Source organism: Schistocerca serialis, chromosome 2 (assembly GCF_023864345.2).
Source record: "Schistocerca serialis cubense isolate TAMUIC-IGC-003099 chromosome 2, iqSchSeri2.2, whole genome shotgun sequence".
Lineage (NCBI taxonomy): Eukaryota > Metazoa > Arthropoda > Insecta > Orthoptera > Acrididae > Schistocerca > Schistocerca serialis.
This window is the reverse complement of record NC_064639.1, coordinates 653,796,497-653,815,263: the sequence shown is the minus strand read 5'-3', so window position 1 is coordinate 653,815,263 and position 18,767 is coordinate 653,796,497. Positions and strand designations below refer to the sequence as shown.

The 18,767-nt window shown below is 40.8% G+C and overlaps 1 protein-coding gene across 2 annotated transcripts in view; it reads right to left on the bottom strand.

The window, feature by feature from the left end:
• The window catches only part of LOC126457735 (BUD13 homolog), a 66,057-nt gene extending 48,362 nt beyond the window's left edge, over positions 1 to 17,695 (bottom strand). Inside the window, exon 1 of one of the 2 annotated variants that reach the window (XM_050094280.1) lies at positions 17,327 to 17,695. In XM_050094280.1, the coding sequence (XP_049950237.1) occupies positions 17,327 to 17,439 (113 nt within the window). In that variant the 5' untranslated portion in view covers positions 17,440 to 17,695. The remainder of the gene's footprint in view (positions 1 to 17,326) is intronic. The other variant, XM_050094279.1, reaches the window with a different exon arrangement.
• Positions 17,696 to 18,767: the final 1,072 nt, after the last annotated feature.

Genomic DNA, 18,767 nt, shown 5'->3' with positions numbered 1-18,767 from the left:
AAAACGCTTCCCTGAGGAACACCATTCTCCTGCACGTACAAATCAGATAGCACATTACCAACCCGATATCGAAAGAGGCGGCGGGAAAGAAAGGACCAAATGAAGATGGGGAGATGGCCACGAAAGCCCCACTGATGGATTGACTGAGGATAAGGCGGTGCCAAGTAGTGTCATACGCCTTATTAATGTCAAAGAACACACCTAGACAATGCTGGTTACTTAGGAAGGCCTGCTGGATGGCTGCCTCAAGCAGGGTCAAGTTGTCTATAGTTGAACGACATCTCTGAAAGCCACACTGAGAGTGGCTAAGGAGCTGCCTGGTCTCGAGCAGCCAAACCAGGCGACGGTTGACCATGCAATCCAATGTATTCCCAACACAGCTCATCAAAGCAATACTCCGATAACTACTGGGATGCCTTCGGTCCTTCCCCGGTCTGAGGAGGGGAATCAAAATCGCCTCCCTCCACGAGTCAGGGAACGTGCCGGATAACTATTTCATATTAAACATGGACGATAAATACACTCCTGGAAATTGAAATAAGAACACCGTGAATTCATTGTCCCAGGAAGGGGAAACTTTATTGACACATTCCTGGGGTCAGATACATCACATGATCACACTGACAGAACCACAGGCACATAGACACAGGCAACAGAGCATGCACAATGTCGGCACTAGTACAGTGTATATCCACCTTTCGCAGCAATGCAGGCTGCTATTCTCCCATGGAGACGATCGTAGAGATGCTGGATGTAGTCCTGTGGAACAGCTTGCCATGCCATTTCCACCTGGCGCCTCAGTTGGACCAGCGTTCGTGCTGGACGTGCAGACCGCGTGAGACGACGCTTCATCCAGTCCCAAACATGCTCAATGGGGGACAGATCCGGAGATCTTGCTGGCCATGGTAGTTGACTTACACCTTCTAGAGCACGTTGGGTGGCACGGGATACATGCGGACGTGCATTGTCCTGTTGGAACAGCAAGTTCCCTTGCCGGTCTAGGAATGGTAGAACGATGGGTTCGATGACGGTTTGGATGTACCGTGCACTATTCAGTGTCCCCTCGACGATCACCAGTGGTGTACGGCCAGTGTAGGAGATCGCTCCCCACACCATGATGCCGGGTGTTGGCCCTGTGTGCCTCGGTCGTATGCAGTCCTGATTGTGGCACTCACCTGCACTGCGCCAAACACGCATACGACCATCATTGGCACCAAGGCAGAAGCGACTCTCATCGCTGAAGACGACACGTCTCCATTCGTCCATCCATTCACGCCTGTCGCGACACCACTGGAGGCGGGCTGCACGATGTTGGGGCGTGAGCGGAAGACGGCCTAACAGTGTGCGGGACCGTAGCCCAGCTTCGTGGAGACGGTTGCGAATGGTCCTCGCCGATACCCCAGGAGCAACAGTGTCCCTAATTTGCTGGGAAGTGGCGGTGCGGTCCCCTACGGCACTGCGTAGGATCCTACGGTCTTGGCGTGCATCCGTGCGTCGCTGCGGTCCGGTCCCAGGTCGACGGGCACATGCACCTTCCGCCGACCACTGGCGACAACATCGATGTACTGTGGAGACCTCACGCCCCACGTGTTGAGCAATTCGGCGGTACGTCCACCCGGCCTCACGCATGCCCACTATACGCCCTCGCTCAAAGTCCGTCAACTGCACATACGGTTCACGTCCACGCTGTCGCGGCATGCTACCAGTGTTAAAGACTGCGATGGAGCTCCGTATGGCACGGCAAACTGGCTGACACTGACGGCGGCGGTGCACAAATGCTGCGCAGCTAGCGCCATTCGACGGCCAACACCGTGGTTCCTGGTGTGTCCGCTGTGCCGTGCGTGTGATCATTGCTTGTACAGCCCTCTCGCAGTGTCCGGAGCAAGTATGGTGGGTCTGACACACCGGTGTCAATGTGTTCTTTTTTCCATTTCCAGGAGTGTAGTTTGGACAAGAAGAGAATAGAAGCTTTCGAAATGTGGTGCTACAGAAGAATACTGAAGATTAGATGGGTAGATCACATAACTAATGAGGAGGTATTGAAGAGAATTGGGGAGAAGAGGAGTTTGTGGCACAACTTGACAAGAAGAAGGGACTGGTTGGTAGGACATGCTCTGAGGCATCAAGAGATCACAAATTTAGCATTGGAGGGCAGTGTGGAGGGTAAAAATCGTAGAGGGAGACCAAGTGATGAATGCACTAAGCAGATTCAGAAGGATGTAGGTTGCAGTAAGTACTGGGAGATGAAGAAACTTGCACAGGATAGAGTAGCATGGAGAGCTGCATCAAATCAGTCTCAGGACTGAAGACCACAACAACAACAACAACACTGTAGAAACATAGAATAAATTCTGAATCCAGATATATCTAACAGAATGACCTCCCCTCCATGCCTACCAATAGCATTCCAACTATCAAAACACAAATCACTTTTCTCACTTGAGATCCTTGAAAGATGTGGATAACTGCAGTAGCGTAGATTCAGTATTTCTTGAATTCTGAAAAGCATTTGACTCAAAGCCACCCCTATAATTACTACAAAAAGCAGGATCATATGGAGTATCAAGCAAAATTTGTGACTGGACTGAGGATATTTTGGTCAGGAGAATACAGTGTGTTAGACAGAATGGTCAATTAACAACAGATGTAGAAGTAGCTTCATGTGTGTTACCAAGAAGTGTCTTGTGATGCTAGCAGTTTATGTTGTACATTAATAACGTTGTGGACAATATTAATAGTAACCTCAGACTTCGCAGATGGTGCTGTCATCTATGATGAAGTACAGTCTAAAAAAAAGCTCAGGAAGCATTTGGCATACCCTAGCAAACTTGTTTTAAATTTTCAGAAATGTAAAATTTCTTACTGCAAAAAGTGAAAAAACTTAGTATCCTGTGAATATAGTATCAGTGAGTCAGTCTAAATCAGTCACCTTAAACAACAACTTCTTGGGATATGAACTAGAACAGTTGTATAGACTTAGTCCTAGGCATAGCAGGCGTCAGTCTTCAGTTAATTAGTATGCTACTAGGAAATGCTATCAATAAACAAACGAGACTGCTGACAAAACACTTCTGCAACCCATCCTAGAATATTGCTCAAGTGTGGGGAACCAATACCAAATGGGACCAATCAGAGGATACTGAACACATACAACAAAGAGTGGGGCATAAATGGTCATGTGTGTGACCCAGGGGAGATCACGATGGAGATGCTGAAAATAATAAACTGGCAAGTGGTTGAAGATAGTTGTATGCTATCCCACACACCTACAAGAACCAGCTTTAAATGAGAAATCCAGAAATACTACAGTCCACCCTTCCTTGTTCCTGTAGTGCTCTGAAGATAAAATTGTACTAATTACAGCACAGACGTAGATGTTTAAGCAATCATTCTTCAAGTGTTTCTTACATGAATATTACAGAAAGCAGCCCTAGGAAAGTGGTACATTGGGAATTACCCTACGTCACACACTTCACAGTGGTTCGCAGGGTATGGATGCACACTTTCTCAATGAAAAATGTAGCAACATGTATGTCATTTATATTACCATCTCTTACAATAATCTTGTGGAACTTTTTCTGTTGTTTACATATTGTGAATAACACTTAAATCCTCGCTCCTGCCCTTACAATCATTATTTTATGTAGACAAATTATTCTATCAAGGTCGAGGAGTTGTCAAGCAGATATTACTTCAATTCGTGTTTGAACTTAGTTTTATTATCAATTAATTCTTTACATCTTGGGTCAAGTCGTAAAAATTTTTGTCTTCATTATGTCACTCCTTTCTGTTCCACACTAAGGCTGACTGATATATAGTAGAAGCCACTTCTCCTTCTAGTATTACTTTTATGAATGACACTGCTGTTTTTGACCTCTGCCTGATTGTAGATAAACTTAAGTGAATAAACGTCTTGTGAAGTTATTATCAATTAGGACAACTGTTTAAACAGCTATCTACAAGAGGTTTTAAGAATACAACGAGAATGGAAATTCTTGGCTGGAGCAACACATAAAATAAGGGAAAGGCAACCACTCACCTACAGGTAGGGACAGGAAAATACCATTTTATTTTATGGTCCAATTAGCTGTTACTTTTGGCAAAGCTGAGTGTTCCTTTTGGCAAATTTGGTGTCACTTTTACCAGATTCTTAGCATTTTTGATAAATCAGTTATTTATTTGCCAAATTTGGTGTTAGTTTGTTGCCACATTTGGTGTTATTTCTTTAAATAGCTGCATTTTTTAAACAATTGGTTGCATTTTTGGCAATTTCATTGTTTTTTTCCAAATTAGGTGATGTTTTGCCAAATTCTATTTTTGCCACTTTTGCTGCTGTTTTCAACGTAACATCAAAGTCTGTTACACGTGACATGAAGATTAGACATGAACCTCAGATATGACAAGATTAGCAGTCGAAACACAATTTTAAAATTCAACAACTATTAATCACCAATATTAAAAAATTGTGTTATCTCGTAACAGTCACAGAGTTTGTGTTATTTCACAAATAACTGCTAATTTCACATTAACATTTTTGTGAAATTTTTCTGTGTCTAACTATAGCAGATTAATGCGTGGAGCACAGAAACATGTAACAGAAAATAGCATTCGCTCTAGCTTTATAGCATTAGCTCTTTTTCTACCTAAAGTACAAACAACAACAACAACAACAACAACAGACACCCAAACGTACACTCCCATGGTCACCAATGTTCCCCATTCCCTCAACACCAGCTGGAGTGCACAATCACATGCTTTATTGAACCTGGATTAATCTGAAACCATCAGTGACTCTTTGGCCTGCAATGTTTGGTGTTTGTATTGTAACACGGTGTTTTCACTAAGCTGTTACTGTTCATCAGTATCCCCTGAACTGTTTAATCCATATTTGAATCAACTCACAGAAAATGAATGAATGAATGAATGAAGACAATCAGCGGAGGCTGTGCAATCTCCTGTCCACCTTAACTGCCCGAGTCCTCTTCCTGTGGTTTTTCCTATGGGGAAACTGAAGAGTCACATGCACTGAAATAATCTTCATACACTGGAAAAGTACAAGCAGAGCATTGAAAATGCTTTGTTGATACCCTTCAGGTAGACCAATGTGTGGCTCACAGCTTGGTAAATCAAGCACAGTGCTGCATTTACATCAGCGGTGGCCATTCCAGCGTCATCTTTGACATTCAGGATTTATCCCTTGTCAGTCTTATAGCAAACATTTTTGAAACAATTTTATACTGTATTAGGCTCCATCTAAAGTAAGTATTTTTTATTGACGTTCACCTTTTTCACACAAGGTCTGTAAAAAGTACAACTGCTTCTGTGCATCCACGTGTATTCTTGCTCTTACTAGTCTATTTTATCGTCAAAATTTATGTGAAGACATCAACTGGATATTAAATTTCCCAAGACTTCAGCCACAAAACAGATGCTTCGAATTTTTTAACTAGATTTGGTGAGGCATTTGATCTCTGCAGCTTTGGTTTAATAATCTGACTTAAGCAATGATATGTGATACACACTGTGTCCCAGTACCAATTCTGCTGAGAAAAACAGTTTCCAACAAATTTTCAACATAAGACCCCCCCCCCCCCCCCCCAATAAGTTGGCATCTGACTATTTATTGACCACAAGCTTTAATAGACCCTTCATTTTCTGATCAAAATAGCCAAGTCACACTGGCTTGCTAGTGTAGACATTGCCATCAACAACGCGAAATACTCAGCTATATATTATGAAAATGGCCTGCTCCGGTAAGAATTGGTCACACCAACCAGAAGATGACAGTACTATCAAATCCAGTCACGATTTGAGGAAATCATACAGCAGGCTCTTTCTGGTCATGTCTTCTTTCTTCAAGGTCTTGCAAGGTGTGTTGCACCATCTGCACAAGATACATTTATACACGGACATTTGGAAAGTAGTGTCTCTTGTCACTTTTAGCACCAACACTGCATTATAGTTATGGTTAGTGTGTGACAGTGTCTCCCCCTCCCCCACTCTCCCCATTGTTGCTTTCATTTTCTGCATATGTAGTGCAGTCTTAAATTACAAATGTTGGACATGGCAAGTTTAGCAGTCAAGTTTGTGACTAAAAACCAAATGGTTGCAGAATAAAATCTAGGTCAATAAAATTTGCTAAAAAAAGTCTTGATCACATAAATATTTTATTTAAACTGGCGACCGGTTTCAATTTATTGTACTTAGATTGTCTTCAGATCTTGTACTAGCGAGACTGGTATATCAGCTTCGAGATGACAAATCATAACAATAAAGTGACAATATTATGAAAAGGAAAGTTGCCACTCAATATATAGCGTAGATGCCAAGTCGCAGATAGGCACAACAAAATGACTGTTCCAAATAAAGCTTTCGGCCTACGAGGGGCGTTTGAAACGTCCATGCAAAGTCCGTGAGATGGCACCACCGGCGTGTATCGAGGTCATGTTCAGTTAGTAGCATCTTTGGAAAGAATGCACACCAAGTTTCAGCCATATTGGTCTATTTATTTGTGTTTGGCATTTGTGTGAATCAAAGAAGTCGAGTGATTGTTAAAAAAATTGACGAAAAATAATTTTGTGTGGTGAATAAACATTATTTTATGAAAGGCAAAATGCCTCAGGAGACTAAAGAGAAGCTTGATAAACATTATGGTGACTCTGCACCTTCGATTACAACAGTAGTTTATAAGTGGTTTCAAAATTTTCAGAGTGGTCATATGGGCACAAATGATGCTGAACATTCTGGACACCCAGTGAAGGTTATGACTCCAGAAATCATTGATAAAATCCATGATATGGTGATAGATGATAGAAGAGTTAAGGTATGTGAGATTGCTAGTGCTGTGGGAATCTTGAATGAATGGGTACATACATAATATTTTGCATAAACATTTGGACATGAGAAAGCTATCCGCAAGATGGGTTCCGCGATTGCTCACGCTTGAGCGAAAATGGAATCGTGTGAAGTGTTGCACGGATTGTTTGCAGCTGTTCAGGAAGAATCCGCAGGACTTTAAGCGTCATTTAGTCACTGTGGATGAAACATGGATAAATTACTGTATTCCTGAGACCAAACAACAGTCTAAACAATGGTTTACCAAGGGAGAATCAGCACCAAAGAAGGCGAAGACCATTCCGTCGGCCAGAAAGGTTATGGCGAGTGTCTTTTGGGATTCGCAAGGGATAATGCTCATCGACTATCTGGAAAAGGGTACAACTATTACAGGTGCATATTATTCCTCATTATTGGACCATCTGAAAATCGAGCTGCAACAAAAACGCCGGAAATTGGACTATAAAAAAAAAATAAAAAATAAAAAAAAAATACATTTTTGATCACGACAATGCACCAGCACACACCTCAGCAGTTGTGGTCACAAAATTAATGGAAATAGGATTCCAACTAATTTCACATCCTCCCTGTTCTCCAGACTTGGCTCCTTCAGACTACTATTTGTTCCCCAATTTGAAGAAATGGCTTGCGGGATAAAGGTTTTATTCAAACGAGGAAGTGATTGCAGCAACTAATAGCTATTTTGCAGACTTGGACAGTTCCTATTATTCCGAAGGGATCAACAAATTAGAACAGCGTTCGACGAAGTGTATAAGTCTAAAAGGAGACTATGTTGAAAAATAAAGGTTTACCCCAAACATGCAAGTAGTTTTTATTTTTGCACGGACTTTTCGAATGCCCCTTGTATAAGGCCTTCATTAAAAACAGACATGCACACAGGCAAACGTGACTCATACACACAACTGCAGCCTAAGCTAACTGTAGCCACACTGCGAGCAGCAGCACCAGTGTATGATGGGAATGGCGACTGGGTGGGGGTAAGGAGGAGGCTGGGGCAGGGAGGGAGAGGGATAGTAGGGTAGAGGTGGCATACAGTGCAGTGCTACCAGGGTGCATGCAGGGACGAGGTGAAAAGAAAAGGGTAGGGCAGCTACGATGTGCAGTTGGGAGATTAGACGGGAAGGGGTGGGGGGTGGTGGGCGAGAGGGTGTAACGGAGAAGGAGAGAAGTAAAAAGACTGGGTGCAATGGTGGAATGAGGGCTGTATAGTGCTGGAATGGGAACAGGGAGGCTCAATGGGTGGATGGGTGAGGACAATGACTAACAAAGGTTGAGGCCAGGAAGGTTATGGAAATGTAGGATATACTGCAGAGAAAGTTCCCACCTGTGCAAATCAGAAAAGCTGGTGGTGGTGGTGGTGGTGGTGGTGGGAAGAATCCATAGGGAACAGGCTATGAAGCAGTCAATGGAGTGAAGAATGTCATGTTTGGCAGGGTACTCAGCAACTGGGTGGTCCACTTGTTTCTTGGCCACAGTTTGTTGGTGGCCATTTATGCAGACAGACAGCTTGTTGGTTGTCATACCCACATAGAATGCAGCACAATGGTTGCAGCTTAGCTTGTAGTTCACATGACTGGTTTCACAGGTGGCCCTGCCTTTGGTGGGATAGCTGACGTTCGTGATCGGACCGAAGTAGGTGGTGCTGGGAAGATGTATGGGACAGGTCTTGCATCTAGGTTTATTACAGGGGTACGAGACATGAGGTAAGGGGTTGGGAGCAGGGTGTGTGTAGGGATGGACGAGTATATTGTGTAGTTTCGGTGGAATACCACTGTGGGAGGGGTGGGAAGGATATTGGGCAGGAAATTTCTCATTTCAGGGCATGATGAAAGGTAGTGCAATATATCCTATGCTCCCGTAACCCTCCTGGCCTCAACCTTCATTAGTCATCGTCCTCAACCATCCAGCCTCACTGTTCCCTTTCCAGCACTATACAGCCCTCATTCCGTCATCACACCCGGTCTTTTTACTTCTCTCCTTTTCTGCTACCCCTTCTCCCCAGGCCTTCATTTAACCTCCTGACTGCACATAGCTGCCCTACCTTCACCACCTCATCCCTGCATACTCCCTAGCAGCACTGCACTGTCTGCCACCCCTATCACACTTGATGAAGAGCTTATGGGTAGAAAGCTTTACTTGGAACAGTCACATTGTTGTGCCTATCTGAGGCTCAGCATCTCTGCTATATGATGAGTGGCGACTTTTCATATTACTGTTACATTCCTTCCTGAATTTTCCATTGTTTGATTAGCAATAAAGTGAAATAGTTATAAAATATAATTACTATGAATAGTATACCTATGATGACGACAGGAGCTGGGCTGGCTGAACAAGCTGCTCTAGAGATATAATCAACTGCCGACTGTTTCTCAGCTGCTCATGGTACTTAACCAAGAGCAGCTGAGCGACAGTCAGCAACCTACTACATCTCTCGTGCAGGCTGCTCAGCCAGCCCAGCTCCTGGTACCATCATGGGTGTACCATTCATAGTAATTGTTTTATATAACTATTTCACTTTATCATTGTAGTGAATTGTTACCTCTTAGCTGCTTTACTACTTTCTTTGCAGAGTATCTGAAGATCTAATTACAATGGATTAAAACCAGTCACCAGTTTTAATAAAAAACATGTGATCAAGAATGTTTTTAGTAAATTTTATTGATAGACCTGAGATCGCTGTTTTGCTAGAACAAAGTTTCTGAAAATTATGTAAGATCACGGAATATTTCAGTCTGCATTTAACCCAGCCTTCACCTTCTCACATAATACTAGGTACAGAAAGATGGCTGAAACATGAAATTGATAGCAGTGAGAGTTTTTGAGCAAATTTAAGTTCATAGATAAAGTATAGGTTAATGGTAAATGGAGGTGATGCATCAGTGGCAGTACAGAAACTTAAAACCACCAAGATCAAAACTGAAATTGCACCCAAACTGTCTGGGCAAGACTCAGTACCAAAGGTGTGCACAAACTTTTAGTTCAGACCTCCTCTCAACCATCAGACTCGCCTCCAGATGGAACTGAAAACTTTATTGAAAATCTAACGTACATTAGGTCCCAAATCAAACTGTAATCACTGGAGTAGACTTTAATCTTCGAACAATCACTTGGAAAAACTAGTTTTGTAAGTAGTGGATGTGACAAGATGTCCTTTGAAACAATACTATACGCAGTATCATGATGGAATTATACTGGATCTAATAACAACAAATAGACCTGATCCCTTTCAGGAAATCAATACAGAAACTGGTATCTGTGAACATGAGGCAGTTCTAGAGAAATAATTCCCAAGGTACAAAGGGCAATTAAAGCAAGCAGGGGGATTTATATTTTCAGTAAAACAGATGAAGTGGTGGTAGTATCCAATCTTAATATTGAACTCTAAACATTTAGTTCTGGAGAGGAGCATGGACCCTGCATGGTATACAGTCACTGTAAAGAAACTTACAAAGAAACAGATTACTACTCAATAGGTGCAAAACACAGCATGGGGCCATAGGTACAGAAATGCTGACTGAAATACATTTTGCCTTAAGAGGGCAATGTATGAAACCTCCAATGACTACCACAACAGAATATTATCGAAAGCTCTTTCATAAAACCCAAATTCTGATCATAGGTAAATGTAATCATGGCACCAGAGTTAGTGCACAGACACTCGTAGCCAAGAGAGGGACTTACTGTAAAGGTAGCAAAATTAAAGTAATAAGATTAACTCAATTTTCAATTGTTCCCTTAGAAAGAAAAATCCAGGTGTAGTGACCCAATTTAAATCGCACACCATTGCAAAATGAGTGATACAGATATTGATGTAAGTAGTATTGGGGAAGCAGCCAATAACACTAAACTTGAACAAACCATTAGGGCCTGATGGAATTTACGGCTGAGTTACCTCATCTTTGAACCGTAATATGCCACAGATCCCTCGAGGTAACACTATGCCCAGTGGATGAAAGTACAGATCACACCCATCTACGAGAAGGTTAGCAGAAATGATCCACATATTCTGAGGTCAAAGATAATGAAGTACTCTAACAGAATGACCTCTTCCATGCCACCAGTCATGGATTCCAAAAACCTCAATCATGTGCAACCCAATGCAGACTTTTCTCATGACGTCCTGAAAGCCACAGACCAAGGAAGTCCAACAGAGATAGAATTTCTCAATTTACAAAAAGCATTTATTATTACCCAAAGTATGATCATATGGGGTATCAAGCAAAATCTGTGACTAGATTGAAGATATCTTGGTAGGGAGGACACAGCATGTTATCTCGGTTGGAGAATCATCCACAGATGTAGAAGTATCTTTGGATGAACCCCAGGAAAGTGTGTTGAGACCCATGCAGTTCATGTTGGATGTTAATGACTAAGGCTAGGATTTTTATAACCTAAAAGAACCACCACAATGTGCGCAAAATTATTTGGTTATGCCCTAAAAATTACAAATGTATGCACAATAATATAAAAAGTCTGAGCTAAAATGTCGAAATGACTTAAAATATCTGTTGTAAAAGAAATTACTAGGGTGGATCAAATATAAATGGGATTTTATTTTTAATTTAAATTAATTTATTGAAAAACTCAATGCAATTATAATTTAATTTTCCACATAGTCTCCCGCTTTGGAAATGCATTTGTCCCAGCCTATGGGCAGCTTATTGATACCCTCATCATAAAAGAACTGGGTCGTGTCACCAGCCAGTTGCACACAGAGTGTTTCACACTCTCATCATCTTCAAATCGTCGCCCTGCTAGAGGTTCTTTAAGTGATCCAAATAAATGGAAATTGCAAGGCAATAAGCCTGGGCTGTAAGGGGGATGATCAAGTGTAGTCCAGTGCATTTCCTGTAGCTTGGAGGCAGTTAGAGCTGCAGTATGGGGTTGTGCATTGTCATGGAGAAGGATGATCTGTTGAATCGACTGGTCTCATCTTTTGCGGCGATATGCACCTCTCGCCTTGTTCAACAGTTTACAGTAGTAATCAGCATTGATCGTGTGTCGCTCATGCAAAAAATCAATCAGCAAAATGCCTCACTGATTTAAAAAAAACTGTTGAAAGAATCTTGCCAGCTGACAGCCGAGTCTTGGCTTTCACTGGTGCTGCCTCCCCTTTCCTCCGCCACTCCTTACTAGCTTGTTTGGATTCTGGAGTGTAGTGGTGAACCCATGTTAAGTCGCAGGTGACCTGACTCAAAAATGCATCACCTCACCTTGTTTCACAAACCTTGCTGTAAGCCTCTGACAGACCTCCAAATGTCTCAACTTCATATTTTCGGTCAAAAGTTTAGGGACCCATCTGGAACACACTTTACGGAACTGTAGGTCATTTTGATGATTGCTTGGCAGCTTCCATAACTGAGTCCGAGTTTTTGTGCAATTTCTGATACTCTTGCCCGCCGATTGTCATCAATAATGTCTTTAACCGCACAAATGTTTTTATCTGTAATACTGCTCCGAGGACGGCGATCGTGTTGCTGGTTTTCCACATGTTCGTCCTTCCTTGAACTTTTTATGCCAGGCAAACACACGCATCCTTAATAATGTTTATCACCAAACTGTGCAGTCAATCTTTCGCAAATTTCCGCTGCTGTAACTCCGTCACGAGCAAGAAATTTGATAATTTTGTGTTGCCCAATGGAGGAGTGTACCTGTTGCTGCGACATCATGAGCATTACTGACGAAACAGCGGGAAATATCTAACAGTACGCACTGCTCACTTCTAATGGTCCCATCCAAGCATTGCAGAAGCGCAGGGCCAGTCCTACCAACTGCTGATGTTCAGGAACTAAAATCCCGTTTATATTTGACTCCCCTCATAGTAAGTCAGTTCATCACAATCAACTATTCATTTAAAAATAAAATGAAAATTAGATATTTGTACGAGTTGATCAATTCCGTGACTTGTAGGATTTGTACTCACAGGATACTAGGTTTTCTTTTTCCATTTTGTTAAGCGCACGGTTTTAAACTTCTAAACTTTAGAGCAAGTTTTCAATCTTTGCACCACTATTAAATCTTATGAAGTTCCAACTGAATATTGGTGCAGCTTTTTTTGGTCAATAATTTCATTGTATATAACTGCATCACCTATACAATGTCTGAGATTCAGAACCTTCTACTGCACTTATTACATCTTGTTTATACAGGAAATGTAGCCAAACTTATTCAGCTTTATGTGAAGAACATTTTACAGCTTTGCTTTATGCTGACATTCCCTTAAGTAAGCTAAACCATCAAAAATTTTACGAATTGTTAGAAAAATACAGACAAATCTCTTCCTGGATCTTCCACATTAAGAAAGGACTAAGTCACCAGAAGCTATAAAAAATAATACAACAAATCAGACAACAAGTTGCAAACAAAAAATACCAGTATCAGTTGTTGCAACCACAGACACTATGAGTAGATATATTGCAAATGTCATTGTGGGAACTCTGAAAGAGGATGGTCCTGGTGAAGAGTGTCTAACAAACTGTGAACATTCAGAAAATGCAAGTTTTTCCACAATCAGTAAATTATTCGATTTTTCCACCATTAGTTGACTGTTTGACAGATCTATGGGTGCTGTATGCCTTGTTGGCTTTAAGCATGACAATATAATACTCTTCATACAGATGCTGTGCCTTATATGGTGAAAGCTGCTGATTCACTAAAACCATTTGAGAGTAAAATGGTGTATTTGACTTGTTTGGCTCACACTGTACACGGAGTTACAGGACAGGTTTGTAATAAATTCAGTGATGTTGACAGATTTACTAGGTGTGTGTGTGTGTGTGTGTGTGTGTGTGTGTGTGTGTGTGTGGTTTGAGGTTTTCGGGCACTAAACAGCGTGGTATTTACTAGGTGTGTCAAAAGGGTAATTTTTGTGCACCATTTCATGTGTTGCAGCATTTAAGCTGTTAGCTCCAAACATTTCTTATAACAACATTTTGAAAACATGGGGCTCCAGAACCGATGTCTACAACTGTTACTACCATAACCTCAATATTGAGAAAAGACTTGTTGATTATTTGACAGCAATGAATTCACTTCGATCAGAGTAGCATAAGAAAGACTATGCTGAAACTTCAGGTAATATATCACACATACAATCAATTTATTTAACTTTTCCTGCTGCCATAACTGATTTGTAGTAATTGGAATTGCCATTAGAGAAGCAGATAGTACTACCAGAAAAAAAAAAAAAAAAAAATGAATTAGAAACTGTATTTTGTAAAGTGGGAAAAGAAATGTCAAAGATAATGAAAACAAAGGGTATCATACCCTGTGTTCCATTTCAATGATTTTGTTGCATGAAAAGTTCTGTCTTAATCATTTACATCTACATGATAGTGTCCATTTTGTTAACAGTTATGTATTAGAACCTCTTTGTATTTTTCAATATGGCACAAATGTAAACATGTGCTTCGCAACCAGCCATTTTCTTACCACAACCAGATTTTCTGCTTTCACATTTGTTGGCTTCGCCAACTCTTAACCAAACTGCCACCTTCCAACCTAACCTAGACCTTGGGCTGCACTAAAGATCAGTTTGTCACCACAACCAAGTTTCAGGAGGGCAGGGGGAAACCAATGTATAACTTTAGCCATCCATTTTAAATACACTCCTCCTGAGGAAGAGAAGGAAATTAGTGTTTCACATCCTGTCGATAACGAGTTCATTAGAGATGGAGAACAAGCTCAGATTAGGAAAGGATGGAGAAGGAAAGCAGCAGTGACCTTTCTGAAGAATCATCCAGCATTTGCTTTAGACAATTTAGGGAAATCACAGAAAACTTAAATCAGGATGACCAGACATGAGCATGAACTGCCATCCTCCCAAATGCTCGGGTACACTTCTCCTGTATCAGCTGAAGTAGAATGCAGTTTTTCTAAGTACAAGGCTTTGCTGGGTGACTATAGAAAATTATACTGCAGAAGCTTAGACTACAAGAAGATTTAAGAACACAATGAGACACCTGCCTGCAGTCCAGGATCCAGAATGTCAGACTTTTCACAGATGATGCAGGTTTTATACAATGAAATTATTGTCTGAAGAATGCTGCACAACTATTAAGTTGGAAATTGATAAGATTAATTGAAATTTGTGCAAAGATTGGCAACTCAGTTTAAATGTGCAGAAATGTTAAACTTTGCACTTCACAAAGAAAGTCTCTCCTATGACTGAAGTACATATGAGTCACAGAACTGGACGACTAATACAAATATCCAACCATCAAACTCCAGGGATATGAAATGGAATGATCATGTAGGCTCAGTCAGGGGTAAAGCAGGTGGCGGGCTTCAGTTCACTTATAAAATACTGGGGAAATGCAATCAGTCTACAAAGGAGATTGCTTACAAAACAACTGTGTGAGTCATTCTCGAATACCAAATAGGACTAACAGGGGACACTGACAGAAGGGTAGTTTCAATGGTTGCAGGTTTGTTTGACTCGTGGGAGTGTATCACAGAGATGCTCAAGAAACTGAACTGGCAGACACTAAAATAGAAACAAACTATCTTGACGAAGCCTACTTACAAAGTTTAAAGAACCAGCTTTAAATGATGAATCCTGGAATATATGAAAATTCCTGACGTATCACACCCGTAGGGACTGTGAAGACACAGATTAATTACAGCATACACATGGCATATGAACAGTTATTCTTCCTGCTTTCCATAGAGGCAAATACATGATTTTCATGAGGGCTGAGCTCGCAGCAACTTTGTATCACCTTGCCCCTCCAAACTCTCCAACATAAATGTAGATGTTTTCTTAATCTATTATAACACTAACTACAATAACATGAAAATTTCTGACAGCTATGTTGCAATTTTTCTGCCTTGAGATTAAAAAGAAACAGGTCACTTGGGGGAAAGGGGGGGGGCTGTAGCCAGATAGGCCCCCATCCACCAGATTCACCTATGGCTCTCTGTATGTGACTGGAATGGAAAGAAATCCTAATAATTGGTAAAATGGGTAGTACTCAATATCATGCACTACACAGTGGTTTGTAATGTATGTATTTAGATGTGAAGATTCAGGCACAATACATGGTTCCGTTTCCATATTAAATTATAGGTCCTCTTTCCCAGGCAGGACTAAAGAAAGGTGTGAGCCAGGTTGGGGACATGCTTGACTCCGCAGCATCCAATTTAAAAACTTGAACCAGGCCGTAGAGCTACACTAAATTAATTAATTACTATTATGCCATAAGTAAATAAAAGTGAGACAATGTAGCACCTAACAGAAAATCTACAATGAGTATTTTGGTGCCTATTATGAACATATTTTTCACATCAGTTATATTGAATTTGAAAGGGATGGGTCACTATTTAATAGGGTATGCTACAGATCAGCCTGTTACCACAACAAGGTTTTTCTGCTTTCACAACCACTGATTTTGCCAACTAACAACTATAATGTGAAAATATACACCAAAAGACGACATCTGACATTAACATTATGTCACTGGGAAAACAAATAACTAGTATTGAACATTTCTCTTGACCCGTAACTATTAGCCGCAATTACAAACACTATGATTGTGTGTGCACAAAGTAAATATAGCCTATTCTTAGATTCAGCATATGACTTTTATAGTGTTTCATTAACTTGTGCTATGAAGCAATTAAGAGAAACAAAATACCAATGTCCTTCATACTGTTTCAGTGTCCAGCATTATGTTCACTGCTGTGTTTGCTGTCATTCAGCATATATTACATGAAATAATGGGAAAAATGTAACAAGATATACAGAGGGCACTTACAACAATATGATTATCCCCACACTCAGCCATTATCTTGTAGATGCAAAATGTGATGTAATATGCAAAAATACAGTATTTCAGATTTGTGGAATTCCTTGTGAATCTGTGAACAGTATTCAGGTATATACTAATTAACCCTACATTCCGGCAGTACAATATGCCCTCTGTAAGAGGATAACAGTGCAAAAGATATAACAGACATTTTATACCCTTCCAAATCTGTTACAAATATACACATCTAAAACGGCAACTAACAGTCGCAAAAGCATTTAATGCTTTATTTTTTTGTCCAAAAAATAAATGACAAGTGGAACTTTTAAAATGAGGAAGAAAACAATTAGTTCATCAGGCAAGAAGTCAATATGAGATAGTAATAAATACGAAGAAAATAAAATTGCAACGAAAGCAAGAGCTCTACGTTACCTTAATCCTCTCAAATGTCTCAAAGAATCATCTTGTATTCGCTGGTACAAGAGTTGCAAATTAGCACAAAAAGTATGACATGACGCTTTACATAGTTGGCATATCGAAGAGATAGCTCTTCGAATAATACACAGGAATACCACACACCAGATGATGTGCCGTTAAACGATCACTGCTCTCTCCAATATTAGGCGTTGAAGAAAACATTTCTCCTAACCTTTCCCTCTACGAACTAGTGCAGCAGCTGATGCCTACCATCTTTCTTTAAAACCAATTCATAATGTTATGTATACCTGTCGTCCGTGGATTTCGAGTTTTTCTTTTTCTTCTTCTTTTTCTTATCATCTGAGCCCGATGATAGGTATTTCTTCAGATACTCCTTCTGACTCAAAGCGTTCACCGACATCTTTAATTTCGACCCTCACACAAGCTTAAGGCCGCCAACATTACAGCAATTCTTCCAGTACAGTCAATCTTTTCCAAATAAGTTAAATTCATACAAAATATCATGTCTATAATGGGTACCTTTTTAACTTTTAGATGGGTACATATAATTTCAACATGCGCTCTAAGAGTTAATATCAATCCGTGCATTTATTTACATTCACGAGCAACTGACGGAACATGTATACATGTAAACAACACTGCCCTCGATTAGTCAACATATTATCGCTGAGGGAAAGTCAGTCCATATTTCAATCCGGAAAAATGCAATGAGGTTGAGTGAGCTCAATACTGCTCACTGGCTGAACGCAACGAATCGTGCACGGTACCAATATAAGCTCCAAAAAGTCGCTCACAAAAATGCGGTTTTTCAGGGGGGCCCCATCTCGGGTTCTATTGATCACAAAGATACGGGGCCAAGTGTTGGGTAGTCCTCGGCCTAACGACCATTTACGTATATACCTTTCGGGGGAAAAAAAACGGGCATAGCGAAGCAATCCTACAGCGCAAGGTCAAAATTTACAGATTACACACTTCCTCCAACCCAGACAAATTGAGCAAATCCGTTGGTTCTTTGGCATTAGGATTGGTCTAGGATGGACGTTTGGCGGCTTATAAAAGTACCATTTGTTCATGGGCGGTTCCTAAGAAAACCCTGAAAAACCACGACTTTTGGGCACGAAAATTAACAGGTGTGGGGACGGACACTTCCAGAATTTCTGTTCATGGCAGATCGGCGAAATTTTTACCATATGTGCTAAAAACGACATTCTCGCGAAACTTCTATCCATATCATTAACCGCTGCCGATATCCAGATGTTCAAAGTTAGCGTACGTGCAGAAAACCGGTTTTTAGCCGTTTTTGCGCCGTGGGCCGCAATTATCTAAATAACTAACCAAAGCAAATGACTGAAATTTTAATTGTACATTCCTTGGACATTCATCTAGTAACACCTTTTCCCTCATTCGAAAGCCTGTAACCGTTACAAGATACATGCGGAAAACTATGATTTTCGGTTACCAAAAATAGCAATTATGGGGCGGTCAATTCTATAATTTCTGTTCACGGCAAATCGTCGAAATTTGCACCACTTGTCCTTAAGATGATGTTCTCGGGAAACCCTGAATGTTTTTCGGCATCATTATCCATTACCGAAATAAAGAGGTTAAATTTTACTGTATTTATCGGCGTAAAATTTAATGTAATATCCGATGTGAGATATAACTGTAGATTTAAGTGTCAAGGCGATTGTTCTAGGACCGCTGCAAGAGTTCTCAGGTAACCGAACC